The sequence below is a fragment of the Dermochelys coriacea genome, chromosome 12, assembly GCF_009764565.3.
Source record: "Dermochelys coriacea isolate rDerCor1 chromosome 12, rDerCor1.pri.v4, whole genome shotgun sequence".
NCBI classification, from domain to species: domain Eukaryota; kingdom Metazoa; phylum Chordata; order Testudines; family Dermochelyidae; genus Dermochelys; species Dermochelys coriacea.
The window spans coordinates 18,804,939-18,821,467 of NC_050079.1; the positions used below are offsets into that span (position 1 = coordinate 18,804,939).

A 16,529-nucleotide genomic window follows, 5' to 3' on the forward strand; every position below is an offset into this window, starting at 1 on the left:
GACAAACTGATTTGTATTTAAAAAGAGGTGTATTTTACTCTAATGATTTGATGCGGTGCATGAACTAACAATCATGTTTCTGTTGATTGTTCCTTGTGCTTCTGCAGCTGCGGTCTTTTGGGGAACTTCGTACACAACGGCGGAGTGCCTCTATCAGACGAAGAAGCGACCAAGGAGGCCATGTTCCAAGAGGTGCTCCAATCCTCAGAGGCCGAAAAGAAGAATGCAGGGAGTAAATAGAGACTTTAAAAGGAAAAATTTGGAATAGACAGGCAGGCCAAAAAGGAGAGCCAGGAGTGAATTGTAATGGGCCACATGTGGATGATAAAAGTGATGGGGGGAGCAAACAGAGATGTTGAAGTCCCTAATCATGCTTCAGGCAGAATACATGCATGTTCGACCCCCTGCAGTCAATACAGAACTGTTTCCTATCCCCTCCCCAAACTCTTCCCACACATCTCTTGCAACTTCCCAGCCCATCTCAGTGCCCTGTTCACTCCACCCCTCTGGACAGCTTCCAAAATGATAGCTGGACTTACACACAGTTATGAGAACCTACACTGCCCTTCAGTGTTATCTCCCTTCCCACAAAGCCTTTTTTGTGTGTGTTGTTCATTGGTATTTAATAAAAATATACTTTCTGAAAGATAACCAATCTTAGTTTTTTCTCCAAGCCATGGTAGTTCCTGCTGGAATTAATACACAGTGGCAAATTCATCATTTGCTGACTACAAATCCTGGTCAGGAATCATCAAAATTTTCATGCAAGGGGTGGCAAGTTAACAGAGCATGGCAGAGTGCTGTATAGAAAGACACATTACTGGAGTTCATTGGCAAAATGTTGCCTCAAACCCTCCCTGATTCGAGTAGCCCCCATTGTGCCTCTATAATAGCCTTGGTATCTGGCTGTTCAAAATCAGCCGCCAGGCAATCCGCCTCTGAACTCCATATCCCAAGGGAAACTTCTCACCCTTAGCCTCACAGATATTATGAAGTGCACAGCAGGCTGCTGAGACCATGGGAATATTTTCCACTCTTAGGTCTAACCTGCCATAAAGGCAGCGTCAGTGGGTTTTTAATCTGCCAAAGGCACATTCTACAGTCATTCTGCACCTGCTCAGCCTATTGTTGAAGTACTCCTTCTTGCTGTTCAGGTTTCCCGTGTAAGGCTCATTAGCCATGGGAGTAAGGGGTATGCTGGGTCTCCCAGGATCACTATGGGATCCACGGATAGAAGGAGCATTGTGTGCACATGCACAAGTGATGTAATTATACTGGTTTTTGATCATTGGTGTAACTTGTGTCAACAAACTGGTAGTATAGACAAGGTCCAGGAATACACCACTGCTCCTCAGATGATCTGTCTCTCTCCCACTCCCTCCCCCAACCCTAGTCCACATTCTCTATCTCCACTGGCTCCTACTTCCCATCTTCCTTCCCAAACTCATCCTTCAGTGTCCATGTCTGCCCCCGCAGCTCCTTCTCTCAGTCTCTGACAAGCTAGTGGCAGTTCTCCCCACACCCTGCCTCTTTGCCAGATGCGTCTTCCTTCACATCCTTCTATCTGCTCCATGGGTTTTTTGTCCTAGTTTCCTTTGCAGTCACCCTCAGTCTCCCCCAAATCCACATCTAGTCTCAGTCTCTACCCCTACAATGTACCAACTCTCAGTCTCCCTGCCCCACAATTTCCTTCTCCAGCTCCCAGACTCCTTATCCAGCCAGTTGCAGTCCACCTCCTCCAGCTCCCATGCCCAATATCCCTCCCACCCCAACTCCCAGTCCAAGTTTCCCTTTCCTCTAGCTTTTAGTCCCAGATCATCCCCTAAGGCCTGGTCTACATTAAGAAATTCCATCGGTATAACTACGTCACCCAGGGGTGTAAAAAATCCACACCCCTGAGCAACAGTTATATCTATCTAACCCCTGGTGTCGACCATGCTATACTTATGGGGCGGCTTCTCCCGTCGACATAGCTACTGCCTCTTGGGGTGGAGAAGAACCTATGCTAATGGGAGAAGCCTTCCCATTGCCATAGGCAGAGTCTCCTCTGAAGGGCTACAGCAGGACAGCTGCAACATTTTAAGTGTAGACCTGCCCTCAGAATTCCTGTGCAGATCCTGCTCTTGACCACTCTGCTTTTGAATCAGGAAGTTTTCTCCTTCACCCTGCCTGGGCTCAGCACAGGAGAAACAGGCTACCTGCTGTCAAGTTTAGGTGCCTGGGCCAGGCACAATCCACAGCGCAATTGTAGGTAATACCCTGCTCACACCCAAGCTGGTACATATCCAATACAGACAAAATCCTCAGGGAATTCAGCTAGTAAGAATTGTCTACTGAGCATGTGAAAACTGCAAATTTCAAAGGCTTATAACTTGGTCAAATTTAAGCAGATCATCACAGGAACATCAAAAGATACATCCCTAACATCAAGGCAGTCCTATGCAAAATTTCATGTCTCTGCTCCAAAGAATAGGGGTGTAAGAATTATTAGAAGAAAAGATTATCTGAATTTTTGAACATAAGCAAACAAATGCATTTTCCCTAGCCTTATTCTCAGAAACAACTGAACTGTTTTTGATGAGATTTTCTAAAAAATTCATCCTGAGATAGACACCTGGCATGAAAAATTGCAGCCCAAATAGTAAAAGTTTGCCACAGTTATAAGCAATTGTAAACAGTATTATTCTTGTCAACTGTTGGAAATGGGTGATATCCACATTGATTGCATTGGCCTTGTTAGCACTGACTCCCCTCATCCCTCCCAATTTGGTAAGACAATTCCCATCTTTTCATGTACTGTGATATATATACTGCTTACTGTATTTTTCACTCCATGCATCTGATGAAGTGGGTTTTAGACCACAAAAGCTTATGCCCAAATAAATTTGTTAGTCTCTAAGGTTCCACAAGGACTCCTCATTGTTTTTGCTGATACAGACTAACACGGCTGCCACTCTGAAACCTGAGTATTATTATGGGAAACATCAGGCACCCATAACAAAAGGTGGGGCTACCAGCCTGCCTGTAATAGGCACAATGTCATTTACAGCATTGCTAGTATGAGCAATTCCTGAGGACTGAATGGGGACACAAGAATTATCATATTGGATGAGAACAATGGACCACCTAATTTGATATCTCATCTCTAACAGCGTACAATACCAGATGCTTCAGAGGAGGAGCAAGAAACATTGTAATGGAATAACTTGGTCAATGGGGAAGTTTCTTCCCAATCCCAGTCAGTGGTTACATTTATGCCTCCATGCATAACAGTTTATATCCTCTATTCTTTTTTATCCAACCTAACATAACTGTGGATGCTCTTATTATCTATACAATTACCTAATCTTTCAATCCTACTTGGCTTGTGAACTAAATCTCTCTTGTGGCACTGACTTCCACAGGCTAATTATGAAATTCTCGTTATCAGTTTTAAAATTCTGCTTTTCATTTTCATTGAAGTTTTCTTGTTCTTCTGTTTCACATTTCTCAAAATATGAGTGCTCAATTCACCTTCTTTGTATCATTCATTATGACACGTCCCATCATTAAATTAAAATAATAGAGGATTCTAGTAGAGAAAAAGAAACACATACTGATCTCTGATAATCAAAGTCCTTAGGGAAGAATCTGTTTCTCCCTACACATCTGGAAAATTAACACAGATTTCCTGCTAAATCATGCAATATGTTCCACTGGTCTGTAGAACAAATCCTTTCTAGATTTTCAATACTGTTCATCTATGATCATCGGAAGATATTGGTCTCAGAATCAAGTTGTTTACAAGGGAAATGAACAAAAGAACAACTAAAAAAGAGGATACAAGGGAAGACCAAGGTAGTGGATAATTTATGCATATTGAGAATGGCAAGAGGCAATTCTTATGCTAACTAACTGAATCCAACTTTAGTGCTGCACAACTGACTGTGCAATGTAACTTCTTCTGGCAGCACCCTTAGGAGATGGGTAAAACACACAAGCAAATTCCATACATACTGTCAGCAGTTTACAGTTTTGGTAGCAGTAAGAAGCCCATCAAGTATGAACAAACAGCTGACGCTGGGAATAAATGAAGTCTTTGAGTTTCCATTATCTCACATTAACATAGCATAAGTGCTGCAGTGTGAACAATGGATGTCTCATTCACAGATCATCAGCTAGCACCCAGGCATCAGGATTGCCTAGGCAACAAGAAATGGGAAAAAGAAAAGGAGTATTTGTGGCACCTTAGAGACTAACCAATTTATTTGAGCATAAGCTTTCGGGAGCTACAGCTCACTTCATCGGATGCATTCAGTGGAAAATACAGTGGGGAGATTTATATACACAGACAGAGAACATGAAACAATGGGTTTTATCATAAACACTGTAAGGAGAGTGATCACTTAAGATGAGCTATTACCAGCAGGAAGGGTGGGGAGGAAGGAAGAAAACCTTTTGTGGTGATAATCAAGGTGGGCCATTTCCAGCAGTTGACAAGAATGTCTGAGGAACAGTGGGGGGGTGAAGGGGGGGGGAAATAACATGGGAAAATAGTTTTACTTTGTGTAATGACTCATCCACTCCCAGTCTCTATTCAAGCCTAAGTTAATTGTATCCAGTTTGCAAATTAATTTCAATTCAGTAGCCTCTCATTGGAGTCTGTTTTTGAAGTTTTTTTTGTTGAAGAATAGCCACTCTTAGGTCTGTAATTGAGTGACCAGAGAGATTGAAGTGTTCTCCAAATGGTTTTTGAATGTTATAATTCTTGACATCCGATTTGTGTCCATTTATTCTTTTACGTAGAGACCGTCCAGTTTGACCAATGTACATGGCAGAGGGGCATTGCTGGCACATTATGGCATAGATCACATTGGTAGATGCGCAGATGAAAGAGCCTCTGATAATGTGGCTGATGTGATTAGGACCTATGATGGTGTCCCCTGAATAGATGTGTGGACAGAGTTGGCAACGAGCTTTGTTGCAAGGATAGGTTCCTGGGTTAGTGGTTCTGTTGTGTGTTGTGTGGTTGCTGGTGAGTATTTACTTCAGGTTGGGGGGCTGTCTGTAAGCAAGGACAGGCCTGTCTCTCAAGATCTGTGAAAGGATAGGTTGTAGATCCTTGATGATGCGCAAGAGAGGTTTTAGTTGAGGGCTGAAGGTGATGGCTAGCGGTGTTCTATTATTTTCTTTGTTGGGCTTGTCCTGTAGTAGGTGACTTCTGGTTACCCTTCTGGCTCTGACAGGTTTCAGAGTAGCAGCCCTGTTAGTCTGTATTCACAAAAAGAAAAGGAGTACTTGTGACACCTTAGAGACTAACAAATTTATTTGAGCATAAACTTTCGTGAAGTGAGCTGTAGCTCACGAAACCTTATGCTCAAATAAATTGGTTAGTCTCTAAGGTGCCACAAGTACTCCTTTTCTTCTGGCTGTCAATCTGTTTCTTCACTTCAGCAGGTGGGTATTGTAGTTGTAAGCATGCTTGATAGAGATCTTGTAGGTGTTTGTCTCTGTCTGAGGAGTTGAAGCAAATGTGGTTGTATCGTAGAGCTTGGCTGTAGACAATGGATCGTGCGATGTGATCTGGGTTAAAGCTGGAGGCATGTAGGTAGGAATAGCGGTCAGTAGGTTTCCGGTATAGGGTGGTGTTTATGTGACCATCGCTTATTTGCACCGTAGTGTCCAGGAAGTGGATCTCTTGTGTGGACTGGTCCAGGCTGAGGTTGATGGTGGGATGGAAATGGTTGAAATCATGGTGGAATTCCTCAAGGGCTGCTTTTCCATGGGTCCAGGTGATGAAGATGTCATCAATATTGCGCAAGTAGAGTAGGGGCATTAGGGGACGAGAGCTGAGGAAGTGTTGTTCTAAGTCAGCCATAAAAAGGTTGGCATACTGTGGGGCCATGTGGGTACCCATCGCAGTACCGCTGATTTGAAGGTATACGCTGTCCCCAAATGTGAAATAGTTATGGCTGAGGACAAAGTCACAAAGTTCAGCCACCAGGTTAGCCGTGACATTATTGGGGATACTGTTCCTGACGGCTTGTAGTCCATCTTTGTGTGAAATGTTGTAGAGGGCTTCTACATCCATAGTGGCCAGGATGGTGTTTTTAGGAAGATCACCAATGGATTGTAGTTTCCTCAGGAAGTCAGTGGTGTTGAAGATAGCAGGGAGTGCTGGTAGCGTAGGGCCTGAGGTGGGAGTCTACATAGCCAGACAATCCTGCTGTCAGGGTGCCAATGCCTGAGATAATGGGGTGTCCAGGATTTCCAGGTTTATGGATCTTGGGTAGCAGATAGAATACCCGAGGTTGGGGTTCCAGGGGTGTGTCTGTGTTGATTTGTTCTTGTGCTTTTTCAGGGAAGAAATGGGAAGATACTGGGTGCTTGTAAGGAGTATTTGGATAAATCAAGAAAAAAAATGCTTTGGAAGCAGGATACTCATTCATTTTGCACAAGACACAGTAGCTTTTGTTCCCACAGAATAATTTACATCAATATCTGATAAACATTCCACAATTTCTTCTGCAACACTGCACAGTAAGAAAAAAAGTTACTCTGGATTAAGGAAATGTCTCTCTGCAAAAATGTAAAAGGTTCAGAATGTGCTTTTAATCACCTGCCTCACACTTTTTACATGCATGTGGCTCTTGCCTCCATTATCAAGGGCTCATCTACACACAAATTGCACAGATAGAGTTGGTTGGAAAAATTTTGAAAAAACAATTTTTCATCTAAATTTTCCACTTTGTCAAAATCTAAATTTTTTACAGAATCAGTTTACTTTTGACAAATTACTGCTGGAAACCTGCCTGTCTTCCTGCCAGGTCACACCAGAGGCCTTGGAACTTGACAGCCAATACTTGGAGAGCTTCCAGTCTCTCTGATAGTCCACCAGGTTAGCTGCCATGGAGCTGCAGACTGAAATTGACATTATTCTTAATTCATAATTCTTGTCAGTCTTCTGCCTACTATTGAAGAGCAGTCATGAAACTAACAGGAATTATGTCAATTTCAGTCCACAGTTGCTAGGGCTTCCAGGGTTTCTGGCTCAGCTGCAGCCCAGCTGGTAGGCAGCTGAGGATTCTGGTGAGCATATTTTATTTTGGAAACACCACATTTCAGTGTTTCAGGAGAGAAATAGTGGGCTTTTAAGTCCTGTGAAAATTTTTGAGTTATTGTTTTTTCATCCTGAATCTGGATGAAAAATGTTTCTGAAAGCTTAAAAGAATTGCAAAACTAAAATGTGGTTTCTCAGCCATCTCTGTGTAACTTAAATTGATTTAAACAATGAGAGTTTTCTTTATACTCTCTCATATCTGATAATATCAGTTTAGCTTGTCCTTGTAGCAGTACACTGTACCAGACTTACATTATAACATTTCAATGATTAAATTAATTCGTATATTCTATCATCCACAGGCTCTATTTTTATAGATTTTTAAACTTAAAATATTCTACATAATTTAAGTCGAGCAATAGGAATATTTGTATACACTCACAAATAAATATACATTGTTTGTAGAAAGAAAAGGAGTACTTGTGGCACCTTAGAGACTAACAAATTTATTAGAGCATAAGATTTCGTGAGCAAGTGAGCTGTAGCTCATGAAAGCTTATGCTCTAATAAATTTGTTAGTCTCTAAGGTGCCACAAGTACTCCTTTTCTTTTTGTGGATACAGACTAACATGGCTGCTACTTTGAAGACTGTTTGTAGAGTTTTTCTAAATGAGAAAGTTGCACTGGCGTAACCTAAAATGTGAATTTAAACTGATATTATTTAACCAGTACAATCCCCAGTGGGGAGCTCATTTTGATTTAAGAGTGCCTTTGGTATAGCTGAAGTAGACTAGCAATAGGTATAAGTTAAACAAATATATGAATCTTAAACCGAAATACGGCACATCTACAGTAGAAACTTTTGCTGACATAAGAATGTTGATTGGGGTTGGTGGGGGTTTGTGACATTTGTAGGCTGGAAAAAGCTCTAGTGTAGAAATGACTATTTGGCACAAAAAATACTTTTGCCGGTATAGCTTATTTTGCTTGCTGAACCAGTGTAAACTACAATCAAAAGCACATTTTTGCTGGAATAACAGGTGTCTGAGCATCAGGAGGATTTTTCTGGTATAGAAACTTGTAAACTTTTAAGTGTAGATTAGCCCTAAAAGTATCCACACTGGCTGTTTCTTCACTAGGAACAAAGGAGTGTTCTTAAATTGAGTTAACTAACTTTAGGTAAAATCCTAGAAGTCAAGGTAGTCTATAGTTTTCACATGAACTAGCACATGGAGTAAGACTCTAGGATTTACTGCAACCTGCTAACTTGTGTGAAAACTACAAACTGATTTGACTTCACTAATATTTTTACTTCAGTTAACAAGTTAAGAACCTGCCTTTTTCCCTAGTGATGACAAGGTCCACAGGAATTTGCACTGGTTTAAAGCCCCTTTTATTTAAACCAGTAGAACTTTTGCATGCGGATAAATTCCTAATTTAAAAAATGCTGATGTTTTAGAGTCTACATTTACATTACAGGAAATTAGGAAGGAAATTAATTTTGCTCTCCTGGGTTCTGTTCTGCTTATACATAGTTGCAGGGATCTACAGCTAGAAGGATGGGACTAAACTGATCATGAAATCAAGAAATATTTGCTCATGTGCAAGGGTACAAATGCACCCAAATATTCAAGTTGTGTGCACTTGTTGTTAAGTCAAAATAGTAAGTTTATATTCAAATTATATGCAACATTCTGGCTTCTGTCAAGATGAAAGGATGAAATTAAGACTAGCAACGCTTAGGCACCCCATTTTAAAAACCATAAACACTTATACATTTTACATTATATAGTACAGTAGAGACATTAATTGTTCCTTATATCAACTCAGATGGTGCAAGTGTTATTTTTGTTCCATTTATTTAGCATTTCATAATTATGACTAACTCAATCAAAAGAAAAATATTTTTAAAAATGTTCAGAGCAATCTGTCTAGAAAAACCAGCGCTCAAAAATACTAACTCATCTGAAAACTATAAACTCCCTGTGAGGAAAGAAACACATTTACACAAATCTCAATCTTACTTTATTCATCAAATGCGACAAATATTGTCCAGACTGGCAAAAATAATATTTAAACAGTTATTAAATAAGTCAGTTGCCTCAAAATTCTAATAAAGTATCTGTTGGATCAATATGTTATCCACATTCAAAGATTTTAAGACCAAAAGATAACTGCGATCATCTAGTCCAACCTGCTACATACTACAGACCATAGAACTTCCCTGAATTAATTCCTGCTTGAACTAAAGCCTTGTCTACACTACAATTAAGTCGATCCATGTTAGATTGACGTATAACCACCACATTAATTACTGTGGTTTTTCATGTCCACACCATGCTCCTGCTGGTGGCTCCCTCACCAGGAGCGTTTGCACCAACTTAAGTGCGGCAGAGGAGGGCGCTGACAGCCTGGGCTGTGGCGCCCTAACTACATCGACCTAAGTGCTACACCTCTTGAGGCGTTTCCACCAACTTAAGTGCGGCAGAGCGGGGCGCTGACAGCCTGGGCTGTGTCACCCTAAGTGCTACACCTCTTGAGACAGTGAAGTATTAGATCAATGTAGTGGGACTTGCATCGATGGGAGCACGGCTGTAGCATAGAAACTTATAGAGTTAGGTCGACATAAGCTGCCTTACATCAAGCTAACTCTGTAATGTAGACCTGGCCTACAATGCATCTTTGATAGAACTATCTTCCTTTTTTTAATCTGAGAACCAGGGAAAATTTTATATCAACATAGTAAAAAGAAAACAATGTGTATGGTATTTAATTAACCTAAAGTTGATATGAAACAAAAAAGAAGAAGAAAAACAAAGAGCAATAAGACTACATTAAGCAGGAGCAATTTTATACTTCAAGAATGAGTAATTTTTAAAGTATCTGGAAATGTGTATGTTTATATATTATAATTTGTTACACCTATTATTCCTGGTTCTTTCCCAGTAACCATAACACTTACACTCGATCATGAAAGGATATAAATGTTACAATTATCCTAGCATCTGAACAAGGATTAAATACTGAACCTTTATTATTAGGTATCCTAATTTTTTTCATATCTGGACCAAACCCTTGGAAAACAAGTAAAGCTATCAAACAAACAAACAAACAAACAAACAAATAGCAAAAAATTAGTTGGCTCCTCCTTCCCTGTCAGATACTAAAGGCCAAATATTTTACAGTTTGCCCCACTGAGTGCTCCAGAAACTAGCAGCCTTGATCCTAAGGTCCTCCAAAGTCAGGCTTACCTTTTGTAGTTCTAAGGAGGTCCATGTGCCTGGCAGAGGAATGGGTATATACCAGATAGGGGAGGATGTATGCAGTGGTGAGCTAGAGCCGGTTCACTAGAACCAGTTGTTAAATTTAGAAGCCCTTTTAGAACCGGTTGTTCTGAGAGGGACAACCGGTTCTAAAAGGGCTTCTAAATTTAACTGGCCAAAAGTGGCGCCTTAGGCGCTGACTCCATGGGTGCTCCAGTCCTGGAGAATCCAAGGGGAAAATTTGGTGGGTGCAGAGCACCCACCGGCAGCTCCCTGCCCCACTCCCAGCCCCAGCTCACTTCACCTCACCTCCGCTCCGCCTCTGCATCCTCTGCTGAATACACCACCCCGCTCTGCTTCTCCGCCCCCCCAGGCTTCCCGCGAATCAGCTGTTTGTGCGGGAAGCTGGGGCAGGCTGAGAAGCAGGCCGCGGCTTCCTGCTCAGGCCCAGGGAAGTGGAGGTGACCTCGGGTGGGGCAGCGGGAGAAGGGCCGCCCGCGACGCAGCAGGTAACCCGGGGGGGGGGGCCCACAGGGGAACCGCTCCCCCCCAGCTCACCTCTGCTACCCTCGGCCTGAGCGGGAAGCCGTGGCCTGCTTCTCAGCCCTCCCCGGCTTCCCGCTGAACAGCTGATTCACAGGAAGCGGGGGGCGGTGAAACAGGGCGGGGCAGTGGGTTCAGGGGAGGAGGCAGAGTGGAGATGAGGTGAACTGGGGCTGGGCAGGGAGCTGCCGGTGGGTGCTCTGCACCCACCAATTTTTCCCTGTGGGTGCTCCAGCCCCGGAGCACCCAGGGAGTCGGCGCCTAAGGCACCACTTTTGATGTGATCAGTGGAGGGAGTGGCCGCTCCCCCATTCCCCCTTAGCTACGCTCCCCCGCCCCTAGGAGCCAGAGGGACCTGCCGGATGCTTCCTGGGAGCTTCCCCAGGTAAGCACTGCCTGGACTCCCCACCTCGCCCCCAGCAGGTGCCTCTGGCTCTTAGTAGTGGGGTGGGCACCCACTATGGTGGCCCACGAGACCCTCCTGTCCAGTTCTGGGGGCAGTCAGGGGACTGGGGTGGATGGGGCAGGAGTCCTGGGGGGGGCGCGTCAAGGAACGCGGTGGGGTTGGATGGGACAGGAGTCCCAGGGGGCGGGGGTGGGCAACAACCCCCACATGGGGTGAGGAGGGAACCCGTTGTTAAGATTTTGGCAGCTCATCACTGGAGGTATGCATCAAAGAGAGCCCAACTCCTGCAAGTCTCAGGAACTCAATGTAGAAAATCCTTTATACACCTTTTATCAAGCCAAAATGTATCTGGAGATAGAGAGAAGAGCAGGTCTCTCCCTGCTTCCCTGTGCACCTCTTACAGTGTGCAAGACTATGGACATCTCTGATTGCCACATAATTTAGGTCTAATGTGCTTCCTAAATCACGGGCATCTTGCTTATATCATAACCTGTATCCAGAAATAGCTACTGCAAGTGACACAATCATCATAGTTCCTGTCCACACTACCAAAGTTGTTATACTACTATACCTAAGAATTCACGTAGCACGTACTTCCCACCCAAAGCAAAGTTTTCCTCAGGTTTACATTTTCATATTACTACATAGTATCAGTTTCTGTCAAAGAGCACACATACAAATCTGAAAGAAAACCAGTAATCCACCACTCAGAAGGATCCATTGATTTTTACTGGAAATTGATTTAAAAATAAATTAAAAAGCATAATACATGCATTTAATTTTGAAAATAACCTGAATTCTGACATAGTATTGATGCTGTTTTGAACTAAAATATTTTAATCTAATAGATAAAATTAAGCATATGCTTACCTGATTTGAGTATCTCATGCTAACATTCCGCTGATCTTGTGGAGGTATGTAACGCCCTATTGGGTCAATGTCTTTGGGATTTACTAATCCATCAACTGAAAGTAAACCACAATTGAAACATTATTAAAGAGTCTGAGCACTTTCAAGGTAACATGTATTCTATTACCAATATTATGTAATCCACTGGAATTACTTTCATTAATGTAGACAAATAGCATAGAAATAGCAGCTTCAGGTACAATTTTGAAAGGACCACTACAGTCTCACAGGCAATCAACTCCCAAACTCTTTTCTCATGCAAACTGACCAAGTGTTGCCTTAAATCCCTTCTCAATAACAAAATCTCTTCCCAAGTGTTAATTTCTCCAAAGCATCCTACAGCTGCATTTGTTCCTGGATCTGTGCTCATGTTTGAGATAGGTGACAAGCCATAATGTGCCAAGTCTGTGATGGGGCTCCTGGCACAATTAAAGTTGTGACCAAAACAGCAAACATCCACCAAAGTGGGTATAAAAGCCCAACCGCCATTCATAGCTTGTTCAGCCGTGATGGCATACCAATTGTAACAAGGAAATCATCGGCACTCATGGATGCTACAAGAGAAGGTGAATTCCCCCTATAAAAACACTCAACTCTGACACCTTGGCATTGAAAGAAAAATTCACTTCCGATCCCAAAACTGACAGTCACCCATAGCCCTAAGCACAATGGAAAACCAGCAACACAAACACACACACAACTGAGCTAACCACATAACAATGTTTAGCAATATAGATGTATACAACTGATACAAAACACCAACTTGAATGTCAATAAAAAGGAAAGGAGGGGGAAGGTGCAGGATCATTGTATTAATGGTGAGTGGGGATTATGCTCTCACTCCTTGGAATTGAACCTTATATTAGCTCACAGGGAAGGGAAGAAATCAACAAGTCAGTGGGATTCAAAACTATGAGCAGAGTAGTTGAAGAAATGGAATAAGTTTTCAGGTAAGAGTATTTGTGCAGAAAATTTTTGCATTCATCCAATATGTTACTCATCTGACCAATCAAACAGTGATGATTCATACTGAACACTTGCATATAACTGTTAGTGATCAAGCTGTAGTAGTGAATGCAACATGGGAAAAAGTTAAATAAGAAGATAAGAGGAAAGACACCAATGATAACTTAAAAAGAAAAGGAGTACTTGTGGCATCTTAGAGACTAACAAATTTATTTGAGCATAAGCTTTCGTGAGCTACAGGTCACTTCAAGCTTATGCTCAAATGAATTTGTAAGTCTGTAAGGTGCCACAAGTACTCCTTTTCTTTTTGCGAAAACAGACTAACACGGCTGCTACTCTGAAACCAATGATAACTTAGGAAATGATTCAACATGATTAATTACAGGACAGAAAAAGTAACAAAAGGAAGGGAAAGAAAGTATAACAGAAGCAAGGGGATGTAGCAAGTAGAGCTGGTCAAACAGCACTGGCAAATATTTCCTTTGATTTATTTTACCAGTATTCATCAGCTACAGAGCCGATCAAATACTATTTAGCAAACCTATTAGATTAATAACATTGGAATTCATCAAATATATTCAATACCTATCTAAAACATTAAATACAAGATTGACTGCTAATATTACAATTAAATATACTAAACAATAAACAGTACATAACTCCTTTATTCACTTAATTTGCAGCAAACGTGGCCTGGTGGGTAGAAAGGGGGTGGTGGTATAAGTATAATCTCACCCTGGCTAGCAAGCTTATTGCTTCATTGGGAGAGTCGCATACATTTTTCAGCTCTGGTCAGAAGAATGGGATCATAATTGGCAAGTTGTGAAGAAATGTGTCCACAAGACCAACCCGCTATGAAGATGTCTACTTTGTGAAAAAGCACCATATCTCCTAATGCACAGCGCAATATTGAAAAGTGTTTGAAAATTGATAGAACTTTATTCTTATGAATATCCTCCACTCTTTTTTCTTTATTCCCAAACTTTATTCTCTCATCGGATCCTTGACTTTGTATTTCAGGTGATTTACCAGCAATGACAATTTTCTCAATCTCAATGAAAATAACTAATTAGTTTAGTCATTATGGAGTTCTAATTGGTGACCTAACTTTCTCAGGAGTTTCAAAGTTAGGCCAGTCATTGGCACAATAAACCTTAAATCTGGCATTTCCTTTTCTGAGTGCTTAATTGTACAACCTTCAAGTTTTATTAAAGGACTTATTGGTTCAGAATATAATTTTAATGTATTAGGGTGGAGTATATGATGTTATGATGCTGGCAGGGGAGTGAAAGCAAAGGTTAGTGGCTGAAGGATAGAAAAGTGTATGGGGGGTGGAATCAGAGGAAAGCTTGAAACTTTAAAAGCTGACAGGATGTTTCACAAGTGAAGGAACATGGGAAAAAACACAGGTACACCGCCATTGTAGGCAGTCCCATCATACCATCCCCTCCATAAACTTACCAAGCTCAGTCTTGAAGCCAGTTAGTTAGTTTTTTTGTCCCCACTATTCCCCTTGGAAGATTGTTCCAGAACTGAACTCCACATATTTATCAAAGCAGAGGTAGTGACGGATTTTTATATACATACATATCTATATACACACATACAAAGTAACTATCCAGAGTCCATTCAAAACTTAAATCTGGATATGTATATTGGTTTTAAAAAATGTTGACAAGAAATATATGTTTCATTACTAGCAGTGTGATAAACATGGTTTGAATCTAGTTTTATCCATTTCCTCTTACCCAGGAGTTTTGCAATGATGTACAGTGCCTGTCCCCACAAGAAAAGCTTTCCATCACATCCACTGTTGCTCGGAAATCGTTTCTGACTACCAGGATTTTTCTTTTCTAATTCAACAAAGTCAGCTGGCACATAATAATACCTGGGTACAACAGGATATCCTGTGGAATTTTAAAATAAATACATTACGTAAATATATAAAACTATTTCCCTTATGCAAAAAGAAAAGGAGTACTTGTGGCACCTTAGAGACTAACAAATTTATTAGAGCATAAGCTTTCGTGAGCTACAGCTCACTTCATCGGTTGCATCCGATGAAGTGAGCTGTAGCTCACGAAAGCTTATGCTCTAATAAATTTGTTAGTCTCTAAGGTGCCACAAGTACTCCTTTTCTTTTTGCGAATACAGACTAACACGGCTGCTACTCTGAAACCTATTTCCCTTATAAAACTGAAGTGAATTTAAAATGGAAAAAATATTCTCTAATAATCTGTTTGAACTGAAAGGTTGCCAGCATTGTGTTATCCTTCCAAAGCAGTGCAGACTGACTGCTATATTAAACAGTACTTTATTTATGCCTGAACATCATTTTTACATGATTTCTTTACTGAACAAATGTACTGTCTCTTAATATTCTATTCAGGGCAAAGCAGAATGAATATTTATTTATAGATAGCAAAAAAAGGTATGCTGTCTAGAAATGAGCAAAATAAATACTCACAGATAATCAAAATTACTTGGAAATAAGGAGGTTTTTTGCATTTCTTTACAAACTCAAAATTAGACCCATTTTTGTGAAAAAAATCATAAAGGAAAACAGATTCTTTTCAAGGAAAAATAGCTTTATAATAAATCATGTGTAAATTCCAAGTTGCATGTATTCAGTGCAAAGTTAGATATTTAATCAAAACCTTGCTTTAAGTAAAATTTAACTTCTATGAAATTGCATGAAACAAAATGGCACAATTATTATACTGGAGCACAGGAGGATAGAAAGTGGTGTGCCCATTGAATTACCAAGTGTTTTCCTGTGAATTACTGATTAGTAGACCTTATTTCATTACCATGTAAACTGGTTGAATCAACAATTTAAAAACAGAACTATAAAACATCTAGATGATTGTGATATGATTTGGACAAACCAGCAAACCCTTTGCAAACAAAAAGACTGCCTCACTAATTTTCTAGATTTCTTTGAGCATTTCAACAAAATAGCCAATGAAGGCAAATCAGCTGACAATTTCTCTGGACAAAAAAAAAAATCACTCACAAGAGGCTAATATAGAAATTAAGAAATAGAATGACATGTGAAGTACTCTAAGAGACTAGAAAATGGCTCAAAGTCAGAAAAGTTCAGATCAAAAATAAATGGTGATGACAAAGATTAACAGTCAGCACTACAAGATTGTTTTTTAAGATCATGTTGCTTAATGTATTAATTAATCATCTGGAAAAGAGGATGATCAATGAGGTGGCAAGATTTGAATTGTCGTCTGATGCAGCAGGACAATTCTTAAATTCTTGTGAGCAATTGACTCAGTTTAATTAAAACTGCAAGATCCAGGAATGATACTAAGACTAGAAGATTCTTGCATAGACAAAAATGAATACCATAAAATCCACAATGCCATAGATGTGTAGAATATCTGAATATTAT

The 16,529-nt window shown here is 40.7% G+C and overlaps 1 protein-coding gene across 7 annotated transcripts in view; it reads right to left on the reverse strand.

Annotated features, from left to right (window-relative positions):
• The window catches only part of PHKB (phosphorylase kinase regulatory subunit beta), a 224,043-nt gene that overhangs the window by 77,195 nt on the left and 130,319 nt on the right, over positions 1 to 16,529 (reverse strand). For all 7 annotated transcript variants that reach the window (XM_043494809.1, XM_043494810.1, XM_043494811.1 and 4 more), the window contains 2 exons: positions 14,875 to 15,033; positions 12,122 to 12,216 (listed from right to left, as the gene is read on the reverse strand). In XM_043494809.1, the coding sequence (XP_043350744.1) occupies positions 12,122 to 12,216; positions 14,875 to 15,033 (254 nt within the window). The remainder of the gene's footprint in view (positions 1 to 12,121; positions 12,217 to 14,874; positions 15,034 to 16,529) is intronic.